Source organism: Pelmatolapia mariae, linkage group LG22 (assembly GCF_036321145.2).
Source record: "Pelmatolapia mariae isolate MD_Pm_ZW linkage group LG22, Pm_UMD_F_2, whole genome shotgun sequence".
Lineage (NCBI taxonomy): Eukaryota > Metazoa > Chordata > Actinopteri > Cichliformes > Cichlidae > Pelmatolapia > Pelmatolapia mariae.
This window is the reverse complement of record NC_086245.2, coordinates 8,572,603-8,588,108: the sequence shown is the minus strand read 5'-3', so window position 1 is coordinate 8,588,108 and position 15,506 is coordinate 8,572,603. Positions and strand designations below refer to the sequence as shown.

General features: G+C 38.7%; 1 protein-coding gene across 2 annotated transcripts in view; it reads left to right on the top strand.

Moving 5' to 3' along the window:
- Positions 1-15,182, top strand: part of LOC135932793 (sialin-like) — a 33,888-nt gene extending 18,706 nt beyond the window's left edge. For both annotated transcript variants that reach the window (XM_065470446.1, XM_065470445.1), the window contains exons 2-11: positions 3,911-4,064; positions 4,744-4,964; positions 5,059-5,292; positions 5,981-6,155; positions 6,454-6,572; positions 8,323-8,484; positions 8,894-9,026; positions 10,782-10,929; positions 11,121-11,211; positions 12,422-15,182. In XM_065470446.1, the coding sequence (XP_065326518.1) occupies positions 3,980-4,064; positions 4,744-4,964; positions 5,059-5,292; positions 5,981-6,155; positions 6,454-6,572; positions 8,323-8,484; positions 8,894-9,026; positions 10,782-10,929; positions 11,121-11,211; positions 12,422-12,589 (1,536 nt within the window). In that variant the 5' untranslated portion in view covers positions 3,911-3,979 and the 3' untranslated portion in view covers positions 12,590-15,182. The remainder of the gene's footprint in view (positions 1-3,910; positions 4,065-4,743; positions 4,965-5,058; positions 5,293-5,980; positions 6,156-6,453; positions 6,573-8,322; positions 8,485-8,893; positions 9,027-10,781; positions 10,930-11,120; positions 11,212-12,421) is intronic.
- Positions 15,183-15,506: the final 324 nt, after the last annotated feature.

The window sequence follows — 15,506 nt, the reverse complement described above, 5'->3', positions numbered from 1 at the left end:
CGGTCCCTAAAAGTTTATGTAAATGTTTTAAGAGGTTTTATCTTTCTCTGCCAGTGCTGATAATAAGACTTATTCAGCATCACGTTGGACTACACAGTCCATCACACAATAACATAAAAACAAACTTTAACTTCCAGTTATGGATGGGAAGCTGGTGGAATATCATCTGCCAAACCTCGAAGCTGTGTTGATTTACATAAAGTTATGCACATGAACATTTGAGATCTGGTTATCCGTCTTTACTTTTTCAAACCCAGTTCCCTCCAAACTAAGCAGCAGAAAAAGTCAGTGTAATAATACGTTAGCTATTCCTGAAGAGGTGAAATGTGCTCTGAGGATCATGATAGACACTCACATATTTGCACACACGCTCACTTGGAGGCACGAATTACATGGTAAAGGCAATAATATAAGTTTTGTTATACAAAGCTCTTAAATGGATTAACAGAATACACATTGTGGGAGCCATCTGAGGATAACTGATAATAATCAGATTAAATCACCTTTTTAAAAGTCATATTAATTGTGGATATTTTCTAGTATTCTTATCCTGATTGGGCTCTCTTTCTCTCAGGGTTATTTTTTATTTTGTTTTAGTTTTTTTTTTTGGTAACCATAAGTTTGAAAATACAAATCTGGAAAGTTCATGGTGCATGACAACAAAGAGGTGAGCCTATAAATAAAGTACAGACTTTAAGTGTCATTACTCAGTGAGAGTCTCAGGTGTTTTTCCACACAGCTGGCTATTCAAGTTCACATACTTCTCAGAGTGACACGGCAAATTTGAAGTAAATCAAAGAGGAAAAAACATCTTACATTTAAAAAATATTAAACCCTTTGCAGATTTAATGACTGATTATTTGCATAAATTATTGTTATTAAAGAAACATGTCAGGCTGTAGCTGGATGCAAAGTTTAAAAAGTGCAAAAAGGAGAGCAAAGATTAATCCAAAAACACCCTCAAGGTGCCGGGGAAACACAGGAGGACGAGGAAATCACACCACACATGACAGCAAACACCAGAGCAAAACAGAAGAGAAAACCTGACACTATCAAAGTAAAACAGGAAACAACTGAAAGGCAGAAACAAAGCAGAGAGATGAGCAGACTCACACTGGATTTAGAGACAGTGGAAACAATGTGAGAGACTAAAATAAAAATAAAATAGAAACCAAAAAGTAATGACATTTCACCAGGACGTTCACGAAAAATGGGAACAGGATGCTCAAAGTCAAATGACCATGACATCAGAACCAAAACTGTAGGCAACAAGACTAAAAACTGAGGTCAACAATAAATACTTTTTCTTTTTTCACTGTACCTTTTTGCACCATAAACTGTAGATCTATTTTTAAAACACTGAGGGGATGACCTCAAGTTAAGGACAATTTAATGGCGATGTCTCCCTGTTTTTTCCCAAAAAGTGGATAATCAAAAAAACAACCTGGCGAAAGTAACCACTGATGGAAAACCTCTCACAGACTTATACTCCGTTAAAGTTCAGTCCAGCGTTTTTGAAGCTTTGAAATCTAGGACATGTTCATCTGAGTCACAGTTTGGGACCAAAACATACAGATTGACTGACCAGGTGAACTCCTAATCATCTCAGCCAAGTGTGCCAGACAGCAGCTGTGGTTCAAAGGCTTATTCACAGTGATTACGAGTGTTTATTGATGAGATAAGAGAAGCCACTGTCGTGACACCGAGTTTCACTTCTTATGCGAGAACATCTTGACCTCTTTGTCTTATAAAACTCTTTAGTTAGCTTAACTACAGGGTTTCGATTGGGTCGTTTGGGCGTTTAAACACATTTAAAGTTCAGTCTCATGTGTCTATAGGCTGCTGGATGAGCATCAGAGTCACAAAATATATGAACTTGACTCTACTGAGATGCAGAGATGATTAAATAAACTCATAATAAATGGCTCTTATTGCAGTCTACCAGACTTTCACTCTTCTACTCTGTATAATAAAAGCTTAAAGAAATCCCCCCTCAAACTCCAACAGTCTAAAATTAAAGTAAATTAAGATTTACTGTGATATGTCACATAAAATATTAAAGTCATGATATTTAAGAAGCCGTTCCCCAGAAAGAGGATGTGAGGAAGTGACAGGAATTGTTTTGGAGTTTCACTGATAGAGATAAACTTTTATTTGTAACAAAAACAGTGAGACGGAAAGCAGCTAAATTTGTGTGTTGGTCAAAAGAAAGAAAAGCAAATGCTTCAGGTGTTAATTTAATTAATTATCTGTTGATCGGCCAGTTGGCACAGCTCCACGATCTTCTACAGTTTTCCTCTTGTTTGAAACGTTTTCATCATTTGTCCTGATTTTATATTTTACTTCTTCATTATGTCTTTAAACTTAACAGACAGAAACAAAATGACTTCGAAAGAGATGACAGTTTTATAAAGACTTCCTGTAGTTAAAGAGTGGGTGTCATCTTTTCTGCAGAGCCTTTTAAAAACTTCCCGTAAGGAGCAGGATCGAAATGCAGGAACTAAGCAGGAACTAAAAGTCACTTCAGGTCATCTTCTTTCATAACAAACATACTCCAGCAAATAGATTTAACCTACCACAGAGTCAACTGTCAGTGTCTTCCATTCTGCTTTAGATTAGATCTAAAGCAGAATGGTCTCATTTTGCAGCTTTTCTGTGTTGTATTATCCACGATGATCCACATTTATTTCACATTTATTTCAGACAGACTGAAACATTGATTATTATTATAATTATTATATATATCCATGGGTCCGGATTTTTCCAGCACGTTTGAAGGATTCTTGATTAGATTGGCATCGTTAAAGTTCTTCAGCAGTTTTTGCAGCGTTGGATTACGAATTGTCCTCTCCCGTCCAACAGGGTGTTTGGAACAATATTGCAATGTCAAAGAAACCTCCGCATCTGTATTTCCCAGCAGAATATTATTGTATTTAAAAACTGTCGATCTATCACTTCAGCCTATTGGTGTTTTTAATGTTTTGGCGAATAGCTGTTGTGTTAATTTTCAGACATACACTGACTTTGGTAACCATGATTTAATGAAATCAATCAAACTTTATTTGTGGTTCAGTTCAAAGTGCGTCACCGATGATGGACCAGCTGATAATTTAATAATATTTGTTTTGTAAAAGAGAAAGCTACAGAGAAATTAAATAAAATTATAAAGAAATAAAAACAAATTTTAAAATGGTGTATAAGCACAATCGGAAGATTTAGCAAAAAAATGAAATACAAAAAGAAAAATGAATTTGGAAAAAAAAATAAACAAATAAAATTTAACATAAATATAAAATTAGATAGATGTTTAAAATTTTTTAAAAACTTATGAACAATTAGAAAATAATTAAGGAACAAATATAAAATGATCTATTATATTACATTAGAATACATCCCTCCATTACATCCAACTAATATCAATTAAAGATAATTGATATTAATTATTAATTGTCTCTCTTAATATGTCTGTATTTTCTAGCTTTTAATCTGATCTTTGGTCACACAAAACCTGTTTAAAACCACGTTTGTACCCGTGAAAACAGATGTGTGTCAGCCTGAGGTTGTGGGTTATGTTCTCAGTTCCCAAAAAGCTTGAAGTTATAACAAAGAGCAGCTGAAATAACAGTAACAATAACTGCTGTGTTAGTGTGAACGCTCTCTGAGCTTCATCGTCAGCATCATCATCTCCATCAGAGCCAATTCGAGCATCAGTAACTTAATGAGTTCAGACATGTGGAAGTAGAAGAGCCAGTCTGAGTGTGTGTGTGTGTGTGCGCGCGTGTGTGCGTGTGTGGGTCAGCATGTTACAGAGTGTCCAAACCTGCTGCCTGTCAGCACGCCATGGCATTTGTCATGTGTTTGTCCCACATCCTCTTTGTTGTGGTTTAATAAGTTGATCCTGCCTTTGCAGACGTCCCGGGCACCATGGTTCACTGACATCGACACAGACTGAATATTTTCCCGGATCGAGCCGCCTGTCATGCCGCCTCCCGATGGCTGCTCCATCAACTCAGCCGCTTCCGATGAGAGTGAGGACACCGAACCTCTCATCGGGAGTGATGAAAGTGAGGAGAACATTTTTTTACATGTTAATCTTTACGGGAAATATTGAATCTGCTTTGAAAACATAAGCTGAACACGCAGCAGGTTGAGCTTTTTGTATCACTGAAGGATCTAATTTTGAACATGACTACAAAAGTGAAGCTGTTACTTTTGTTGTTTTGTAGCGATGGTTCTTCAGTCGTGCACACATCAGCATTAAAGATCACCTGTTATATAAGACCTCAATGAGGCAGCTGACCTGGAATCACATGCTGCTGTAAAGATATAAACGATCTTAGTGATGCTTAGAGGCCAGTTTTCTGACTTGTCACAGGAAAAATCTGCAATGCTCAAACAGAAATGTTTGTAAGAAGGTCAAAAAAATGATTTATCTATTCAGCTTATTTACAAAGCCTTCAAAGTTTACCCAAGATGCTCTTTGTGGATTTTTTTGTTATGTTTTTTTCTCCAGTGAATGATCAAAAAACAGAAACTCCAGGGTACTGGTACTGATGATTGGAGGCAATATCATGCTTTCACATTGTGGTGCGAGTATGGAAGCAGCTCTTCTAGGGCGGTATCTGAAAGTAGTGCCTGTATTTGAAGCGGCTCAAACGTGCGTGGGAAAATTACCTAAAAGGGGAGATCTGCCTAATTCAAGGCTCTTAAAAAAACTCTGTTTATTTCTCTGTGTGTGATCAGTTCCTCCTCTGTGCTGCTCGGCCCGCTTTAACCTCGCCTTCCTGATGTTCCTCGGCTTCACTGTGGTCTACGGTCTCCGTGTCAACCTCAGCGTCGCCATGGTAGCCATGGTGAACAGCACCGACCCAGATCCAGACGGAAACCACTCCGTCATCAACGCCTCCTGTCCACCACCATCAGGACACGAGAACACTAGCAATAATTTCCAGCAGCCTGCCGGGGTAACGCCGCTCAAATATTAAAAGAGCCGCCATCAAGATCTCTCCTCACGCTTTATTTTCTGTGACGCCTCCTCTCTGTGTCCTCTTGCTCCAGGTCCCTCACTACAACTGGGACTCTGAGACTCAGGGCTGGCTGCTCGGGGCTTTCTTCTTCGGCTACCTGTGCACGCAGATCCCGGGCGGCTACCTGGCCGGTCACTACGGGGGGAAGTTTTTCCTGGGTTTGGGTGTGCTGTGCACGGCTGTCCTCACCCTGCTCACCCCTCTCGCTGCCAAATGGGGGTCGTACTGGCTGTTTGCACTGCGAGCTCTGGAGGGCTTTGGAGAGGTACGACAGGGGGGAGACCAGACATGTTTTTCTTTTTTTCTTTGACAGGTTTGTTTAAGCTCTTAACACCCATCTGTGGTTAAGGTTAAGGTCCAACATTTTAATAGGAATTTCACCTGTTAGAAGCAGAAGTGGGAAAAGTGTTAACGGACCACAGATACGAAAGACGGTCTAAAACAAATCTCAACATTTTTATGCACATTAATTCTGTATTAAATGATTCTGACAGAAAATTTACAGTAAAACCTTAAAAGTTTGGTTGACCATATGTAAACGTTATTAAGATAAGATAACCGTATTTATACTAAGATGGATTGATTAAATAAATAAATTATTACTTGAACAAAAATCTTTGAAAGGTAAGAAAATAATAGGAAAACTCAAGATCTCAGAGAATAAAAATCCAAATTAGGGGTTTAATAAGTAAAAGTCTGATGTTGTGGTATGAGGAGTCCTGCGTCTGCTCCTATGGGTGATACAGGCCTCGCTCTGCCAGCGTGATCAGCTTGTGAATGACTGCCAAAAATGTAACAAGAAGAAAAACCATTGGTACACTTTGGTTTAACCTTTTTACACCTACATCAAGAATGACTCCAGGTGTTTGTAGTTTTCCGCTCTGCCAACATAAACAGCTTCTACAACAGCGGGCAGATTATTTTCTTTACATTGTCTCTGTGTGCGTCTTTAGGGTGTGACGTACCCGGCGATGATGGCGATATGGGCTAGGTGGGCTCCTCCTCTGGAGCGCTCTCGCCTGATATCCATGTCGGGATCCGGGGGCAGCTTCGGGGCCTTTGTGGCCCTGCCGCTCACTGGCTACATCTGCCAGATGCTGGGCTGGCCCGCTGTCTTCTACATCTGTGGTGAGGGGAACACACACTGGTGCCACCACAAGCCATTTTTTTACTACATTTGAACAACAAAAAACTGTTTGGAGCAATTTGTGTATTATTGAGGCTACACAGAAGTCTTGTTTTAACGTACAGTGATGGCAGTCTATCTTTGGTACACACAATTTTACATTTTAACTTATTCCTCTTGGTTTATGACAACAGTAACATTACTTTTCCTCTGACTGGGCCTTGAAAACAATCACTGTTTAGCTCTTTGCTTTCACTGCCAAATCTGCTGATTCTTTTAATCATTCACCTCCTCTTCCAGGCGGCGCTGGTTGCCTCTGGGCAGTCTTTTGGTTTATCTTTGTGTCAGATGACCCTCGCACCCATCGCCGAATCAGCAAAGAGGAGAGAGATTACATCACTAAAACCGTCGGACCACAGGTACGAGTGAAACATTAACAGATATTTTATTTACATTGATCCTCGTGTGTGTCTCTGTCAGGGGACCCTGTTATAATCTGACCAATCAAATCCTTCGTATCTTTTATACTCCTTATGTTTATCTGGAGCTATTTGTATAAATCTGTTTTATACATAAAGCTTCAGACTCCATGTGACTGTTGTTTTTGTTTGTTTTTTTGGTCCTCATCTGCTTTTTAATTATTTTGTGCTCTATATAGGGTCCTTGCTTTGAGAAGCAGTGCTCTGTGACCCCGTATAAGGAAACTCCTGCAGATTCACAGGCAACACATGACCTCAGTCCTGCCTTTTAGTTGTTAGATTAACTTGGCATCTTTAGTAAATACCAACAGCAGCTTTTTTTAACCCCAAAAAGAAATTTGCAAACATTTGCAAATGTTTTTTGTTTTTTTTTTAAGTGGAAAAAAGTGGTAGTGTATTTACAAATGACATTGTTTTCCATTGCTGTTCAGAATTGTCCCTCACCTGCTTCTATGTTGTGTATTCTTTTCTACTTGCAGTGAAGAGCAACTCATCACTTCCTTTATATGACTTCCTGTTTCCATTTCCCTTACTGCTCTGCTTTTTCTTACTCTCTCTTCCCCGCAGCTGACCTTTTGTCTCAGTTGATTTTATATCCAAATATATTTTCAACAGATCCACTTATTATAGTTTGATCTTCTTCAGTAGGTTTCGTTTCAGTTTAGATTTTATTGTTTAAAAAGGTTTCGGAGGAGGGGGGGGGGAATCACACTGATGGACAAGTATTGTGGTATACTTGGTTTTAAGGGCTTAACAAGTTCAGATTTGGTTTTAAAGTACAAACAACTGCAGACAAACCGTCACATGGACATTCAGGTGTTGGTGAAAAATACATCCCTCTCAGCTCTGTTTGACCAAACTAATAAATATAGATTAAACTAATAAAGATTAAGATCAAAGACATTTTCTGCATATTTTTATGCTATTTTTTACAGTTTGGGGGGTGCAGAGGATCATTTTGTCTAGTTTTTGTTTTTAGTTTAGTTTTTTACCCTTCAGCCATAAAAGGCTCATGGAGTATTGTCATCATTGTCCACGGACAGGTGACATGGACACCCAAGTCTCCATGGGTGTATCTACTAAAAATCTAGACCTCAAGGTTTGAGGTCAGAGGTCAGGTTTTCTGAAAATCGTCTGAGTGCGATAATTCTAGAAGGAAGCCACCTAAGATTTTGAAATTGATAACATAAGTCTATCTACTAGAAGGCTGAGGGGGACCACTATCTGTCACCAGTATGTCACTAGTTTTTTTTAACCTATAATAACTTAAAACAGAACATCCTTCTTAACCCTACAGGTGTCCTGTCTATGATTATGTTTTTATTGCTGCAGAGTAGAGCCCAGCATCAGTTATTTTGGCAGCTGATAAATGAAAATTGAAAAAGTAAGCAGAAACACTCTTTAGGGATGTTATGAGCGTTGATGTTGCATGGTTTGTCCACCAGAAGACATCCATTTGCAACAATGGGAAAATCATAAATGCAGCCAGCTGATCCAACCTGAGCGTAAACATGTAAATAAACATCTGCACACATTTCAGGTCAATCTGTTTGTGTTTCATATGTCTGAAATGAAAAAGTATTGGCTGACATATTGGCTTTTAAATCATCAGTATCGGTCTTAAAGTTCTTAAATTGTATTATTTCAGTACATTATTATGATTTTTCTCTAACCTGAACCGATGCTTCAGGGTACAGGTCATGGCTGGTCCTTGCCCTTGCTGCACATGGCGCTGTCTGTCCAACTGTGGGCCATCATCGTCACCCAGATGTGCTCGAACTGGGCCTACTACACCCTGCTCACATCCCTGCCCACCTACATGAACGTCATCCTGCACTTTGACCTGCAGTCGGTGAGATTTCCCTTCACTTGTTTCATGTTTACCAAAGCGCTTCAGATGTTTGAGATCAGAGTAGAGACACATGAGACTCACCCCGAGTAAAACGTAATAAAACTATGATGTGAAATTTCACTTTTAATGTTATGACAGATTACAAGGACTTCGTTTTATCTTTGACCTCTGCTTCTTTTTTCTCTTAATTGTAAAAAAATCTGTTGAATAGAAGAATCGAAACTGTGTCGGATAGTAAACATGTCTTGGCAATAGCCAGAAATGTAGAGATGTCAGAGAGGAAATCAAGTGAAAGTCCCAAAATCTGAAACTACAGCATCGGCTCTACACTTTCCTGATGTCAGTGTTTATATTTCTGTATTTTTGTGTTGGGACAAAGTCTGAACATCTGTCTGTGTGTCTGTATCAGAACGGCTTCCTGTCCTCTCTGCCGTACCTGGGCAGCTGGTTGATGGCGTGGCTGTCTGGAGTCATGGCGGACGCCCTCATCGAGCGGCGAGTGTTCAGCGTCACTGTCGTTCGCAAAATCTTCACGTTTGTAGGTAAATAAAACTTTAGTGCTCATTTCATCTGTGTGCAGGCTTACATACATATAGGTGTTTGCATACTCAGAAGGTAAAGCAGGAAGTTAGTCTCTCAGGTTAAAGTCTTGACTTTTAAGAGAGTGTTACATCCACTTGTGATGAATTGTGTGAATCTTCTGGCCCCGCCTGGTTAGACAGGAGTCAGGATTCCTGCGCTGCTGGTTTAACATTGATATGAAAACACATTCACAAAAGGCTGTGGTTGTCCACGTGTTTTTTGGGCAACATGTGAACCCTGCAAGACCTGTTTGGTGAAACAGGATGAACACAAAAAATCCAGACCTGACTGAGGAAAATTTATGACCGAATCAAGGGTAGAATCAAACATTAAAATAATCCTGCAGAATTTCTTCTTTCATATAAGGGCTCTGTGGATTTAAGGTTCTGAGAGGGCCCAAAAAAATCGTGGCTGCATTTCTAAAATGCAAATCTTACTGCACTTTAATTTTTTTTAAACTTGCACAACAACGACAGTATAAGCCTGTCACGAGTCATAGTTGGCAGAATTGTTGACTAAGAAAGAGAAAAATAAAAACCTAAATGTCAAAGTTGTTCCTGATAACAATCTATTGTGAAGTCCTTTAAACTTGATTACCTATTCATGCCTGACTCTGTCTTCATGCTGGATTCCTGCTATGATGACTCATGAAATCTTCCTAGAATGTAGGATGCAGCTGAATTCACAAAGAGCAGAACGCCTTAGAGTCAGCAGCAGCAGCAGTCAGCTGATTTGTTGGAATTTGGGAGTTATTTTGAGACTAATAAGTTTGCTGGATCTTAGTGTTCCTCTGCCAGCAAAATCCCACTTTAAGCCACGGCATTGGAATTACAAACATCCAGAAAGAATGAGAAACACGGCACAAACTAAACTCGGCTCATTTGCAACACTTCGACAAATATTTTACTACAGAGATTATTTTATTTGACTCATCTCTGGGTCCCTCCCTGAGATGAAAAACTGTGTTCATCATGTGAGGCAGGAACAGCAGCTGTTCAATACAAACAAATGCTGTGCAGACTAAAGTTTGAGTGACTTCATGAAGCAACGCTGCCCCCGTGTGGCTTAGTTTGCATTTGTTGTTGTGAAGCGATAGTATGAGGCCTGCAGGACTCCAGGTGACTGTGATTATAATGTACTTGTTTTTTAATGCGTTTGAGTATGCTCTGGTTTTACTGGTCTGGGATGAATGTGGCCCATGCACTGAAGTGAATTTCCTCCCAGTAAAAACAACACTTCACTCAGAATAACTACCGTCCTAAATATTAGTGTGGGTCTATTCTGCTTTTCCTGGTTTTGTTTTTTATATGCGATGTTTTTGAATTAGGTTGCATAGCTCAATAAAATAAATAATATATTAAAAAAACCTCTAAGGTAAATTTTACATAACAGAAGTACAGATCTAAAGAAAAGAAGTACATGAGGTAAGACAGATTTCCTTTCTCTTCCTTTATGGACTAATGAGGTTAGAATATGTGAAAGTAATCCTTGTGAAAAGCTCAGGTCTCACACTCCTCTAAACAAACAGTTTCTGTTTTGTTTTTTTATTTTGACTCTGTGTGATGTCATTGAGAGCTTACACACTCTCACCTGCTATTGAAACTTTCTGTGTGTGAGTGTCAGCCAATTGGAAGGAAGCAGCCTTTAAAGAGACAAAGTGACCCGGTACTGTTTTATTTTTTTCCTGTTCCAACGGCCGACTCTTCTCTCCGCAGGTCTGTTTCTGCCCTCGGTTTTCCTCGTGGCTGTGGTTTACGCCGGCTGCGACCACATCCTCATCGTCACCTTCCTCACACTGTCACTGACAACGGGAGGGTTCAGCGCCGCCGGAGTCTTCATCAACCAGATAGACATCGCTCCTCGGTGGGTGTCGTCGTCCAAACAGCTGATTCAGTTTTTACTGCTTAACAGTTTAAACCCCGAAAACATGAAACACATAAAAGCTGCAAATCACTTAAGTGAACTATACACTGATAATCAGAGTCCACAGATCTAATGAAGACTTGAATAAATGAAACTGTGACAAACAGGTACTTTGTTTCCTGCTCCTGCAGGTATGCAGGATTCCTGCTGGGAATCACCAACACCTTCGGGACTATTCCGGGCGTCGTGGCGCCGATCGTAACGGGATACTTTACTGAAGATGTGAGTATAAAGACTAAATTCATCATCTCACCAAAGCACAAAGTCTTCTTAAGTAGGGTTAAGCTATTTTGTGTCTTCCTAACGTGAGGAAATCTTTCATAGCAGAAGCTGATATGCCAAAGTTAATGTGTGAGGCTCATTTTGAAAGCTGGAAATGTGACGTAAATAAAACCCAACCCTAACCTATTTTGACCTGTGCCCTGAACTACAAAGCAAGGTCACTATACGGAGGACATATTTATGCTATCTGGATTCATTTATCCAAACTATGGCAATCAGGATAAACAAAGGTGGTTATCATCTCGCTAAACCCAGGGTTTATCAACCTAGCTATGAAAACATTCACATTAAAGGGTTGGTGTTGGCGGCATCTGACCAATCACAAACATGGACAGTGAATGATTTTACAAATAAGGATAAAACTTTATTACAGGAAAAACATGAAGGGGTTAAACATGTAAAACAGACTTGCATCACTAAAACGGACGCAGACATATCAGCAAAGTATTAAAAGTACAATTTGAATCTCTGTGCAGTACGGTATTAATAAAGTTCAGGGAAAGCTGGCAAAAATGCAGACTCTGTAAGGTAACATATCTACCAGTATCACAGCTCTTTCTCAGACTGTCAACACCTGGTGGTGTAAACGTTCTGAGAGCAATGAGTAAATACAAAAGCATAGACTTCTTACAAATTATTATAAAGTCCAAATTTACAAATAGGTGCCCTTTTTATCTATCATATATAATATAAAATAATAAAATTGTTATAAAGTTTATAACCAATACACAGAGCTGTTTTCTGAGGACTGGTTGATCTTTTTATCTCCAACATAACCTGCTCCAGACAAAGTTAGGTCTACAGCATAAAAATCATGTACCTCTGTGTGACTGAAAACCCAGGTTTAATCATGAAGTTATCGAGATAAGCCCATAATCCTGCTTTAGTGCTCTGTCCTCTGGTGGATGTTAGGAGGGTTAAAGTCGGGCTGATGTTGCTGGACGTTTGTGTTCTCAGGTTAATGGCTGCAGCAGACGTGTGAAAACAGCCTTAGACAGGAATAGGAATGATAATAAAATCATATCTTCATATTTTTATTTCTTCAAGGTGGAAAATACACAGAAACTGTTATAAAATGGTTGAAAGCAGCAATAATTCACTGTCAGATTCACAGTGTTTAACATTCATCGTCCTCTCCTCTGGTTGGCAGCACACTCTGGCCGGCTGGGCGAAAGTCTTCTGGGTCGCCGCTGGGATCAACGCGGGCGGTGCCGTCATTTACACGTTATTTGGCAGCGGCAAGCTCCAACAATGGGCCCTCACTGAGGAGGAGCGAGCTGAAGCTGAGAGGAATAGGAACAGGTCCATCTCACATTAAAGCAGAAATATGCATCAGCAGCAGAGCCTTTACTCAGGCTTTAAAGACACGTATACGGTTAGCTAGTTTTACACAGTTTTCTGATTTTAGAGGAACGTGTCTGGAGATTTAATCTATAAATTCGGGTATAAATTAAGGGACTTCATGCAGTATTCACACTTCATGAGCCAATAATGACTTAAGAGCTACAATATGCTCTTCTTGTTTACGAGGTGAGCTGATAGATTTATTTTTACGGTAATTCCAGCAACTATATTACAGCTTATGGAGCATTTAAAATTTCCTGTTAGGCACATTTTTAACCCTTTAAATTCGCTGGGAGGTGAAATTTCAAGGGTTAAAATGTTATCACTACTTTTAAGAAAAGATTAGTTTTGGTGCAGATGACATATTCGAACATGTGCTGCCTTTTAATAATCAGGAAACATGTTTACTCTTGTTGATGAAGTTTTAATCGTTTGTATGTGAGTTTTATTTAAAATTTTCCTGGTGATTTTGTTTCTTTGCACCTGTTTGATACTTACGACACTTCAGGTGAGACCAAAACATATCACTTTTTTTGAAGTTATTTTGGTTTTTCTTTTAATTTTACCTTGAACAAGGTACAGTTTGGAACAAAATGCATATTTTGCACAACAGGAGGGTCACTCCACATAAAATATACATATCTGGGAGCAAAAACCCACCATCAGGTGATTTTTCTTTAAAGTAAAATAACTTTTATACATTTAATGAAGCTTTGAATCTTCATGCTGTGAATATTTTCTGGGTTACAGGCCATCAGAGTACACAGGGATGTGTTAAAATTTTGGGCTTTTTTTTAGTCACTTAATTTTTTTCCAGCATTTTTTAGCCTTTTTAACATACATACAGGATATATCCACATGAACATTTTTCAGGATCGGTGTCTTGGGTTATATCATAGCTCAATAGGAAACAACAATTTTATATCTTTGGTGTAGAGGAACAAGAATGATCACTGGTACCCTGGATGTTTGACCTGTTTTCTTATAATTCAATGGATATATCTGCATTTTGGGTATACTTTCAAGCACCATATGACCATGTTTTACGGGAGGCTGATCTAAACAAATTATATCTCATGAAAGTTCTTAATTTTTCCTACATTTTGATAGGAAAAAATGTAGGAAAAATCTTATAGCTCAGATTTCTTCTGCGTTAAAAGAGAGAAACAATGTCTTGTTCTTTGTAATTGTTTTGACATGCAAGTTTAGGTCCTGAAGAATGTTTTTAGAGGTAAAACTGAAAGCTTTGCCTCCAGCTCAGCTCTCTCTTCACCACAACAGTCATGTTCAAAGTCCATCTCACCAATCTGTCAGCCCACCTAACCCTCCACCGTCCCATCACTCATGGATAAAATGCTCCCTCGCCTGGGGACTCCTCTCTCCTCCGACTCAGAGTTAAAGATCCTCCGTTTTCAAGCAGGGAACCACAGCCTCAAACTCTCATCCTGGTTATTTCACATTTCCTGTTCAGTTTCTGTCAGTTTCCTTTGGGATGAGACGGCTTCAGACAGGAACATCCAGCTGTTGTGAAGCTGCCTTTAGTGCGGCTTCCTCATCATCTCAAAATCATCCAAATCTTAACCCACCCTGTGTACTTTGGGAGCCTGTAACTCAAGAAATACTCACAATATTATAATAAAAGTTTGCATGGCTTCATTAAAGATATGAAAGTTATTGGACATAAAAATCAGCTGATTTTGAGGGGGTCAGGTGGGAGACGCTGACTGATTTTTCATGAAGCGATCCTGTTATTAGTTTTTTCGCACAGCTTCGTCTTTGGCTGCTTTGTTTGCAGTTTTCAGACCACTTCTACAGACTGTTTATTAGGACCAACAGAAGCACTTTTCAATGACATGAATACTCAGGATGTTTTATTCTGATAAGAGTGCCAAAGACACGTGAAACATTACATTTTAGATTGTAGTTTTTTCACTTGTTTTTAAGACTTAAAGCACCTTCGGGTGCTAGCATTTGCAGTATTTTTAATCATATGGGTTTGCTTCAACAGTAAGAAGCTTCCTTTTATAAACTACAATAATTATTGTTTTGTATAAGATCTAAGAAATCTTATTATGCAGTTTATCAAAGAGCACTGTGATTGTAAAGATGTGATGATTTATTCACTTCCTCTGTGCTTAAAAAATGTGTGATGTCATAAAAATGTGTGCTTTTATTTTGAAAATAATTTTGTTTCAGGTAATTCTGGATTACCTGAAAATTAAAATGAGTGCCATGTAAAGGGACTCCCTTATCATACTTTTTTTTTAATTTGACTGATTATAAACTCTTTACTTTACTGAGTAAAAGGTGATCAGGTGATAGGTACAATAAAGATTTGTTGTTTTCTGATATTTTTCTCTCTTTTGTGGTCCAAACTCATGCATGTTAGATTAACTGGTGACTCTAAACTGGCTGTGGATATGAGATGAAACGTTTAGAATGTACAGGGTCAGTGTGGCTTGTTAGTCTAAGTAAGGTTAGAAAAGCGGCACACACAGGGTTTTCCTGCATGTTGAAATTTTGGCAACAAAATGATTTGGCTTTCCACCAAAGGAAAAGTAAGAAGGAAGGGTTTAATTTACCAAAGCTTAAAGAATTGTTTTTTTCTCACATGAGCAAAAATATCATGGAAATGCATAAACCTGTTAATGAATGTAACAAAGACTTTTTGCTTTAACTATATGTGGACCAGTTGGATTTGTGCCTCCAAGAAGCCAGGAAAAATGTGTCATCTATCATCTGTTAAATGATAAACTTAAATATGACAAAGGCTTTATGATGACAAAAAACTTAAACTAAAGAAGCAACTTAAAAAAAAACAAATTAAAAATATATAAAACATAAATAAAAATAAAAATCTATGACTGTTTCTTTCACAGCAGTTATTAAAT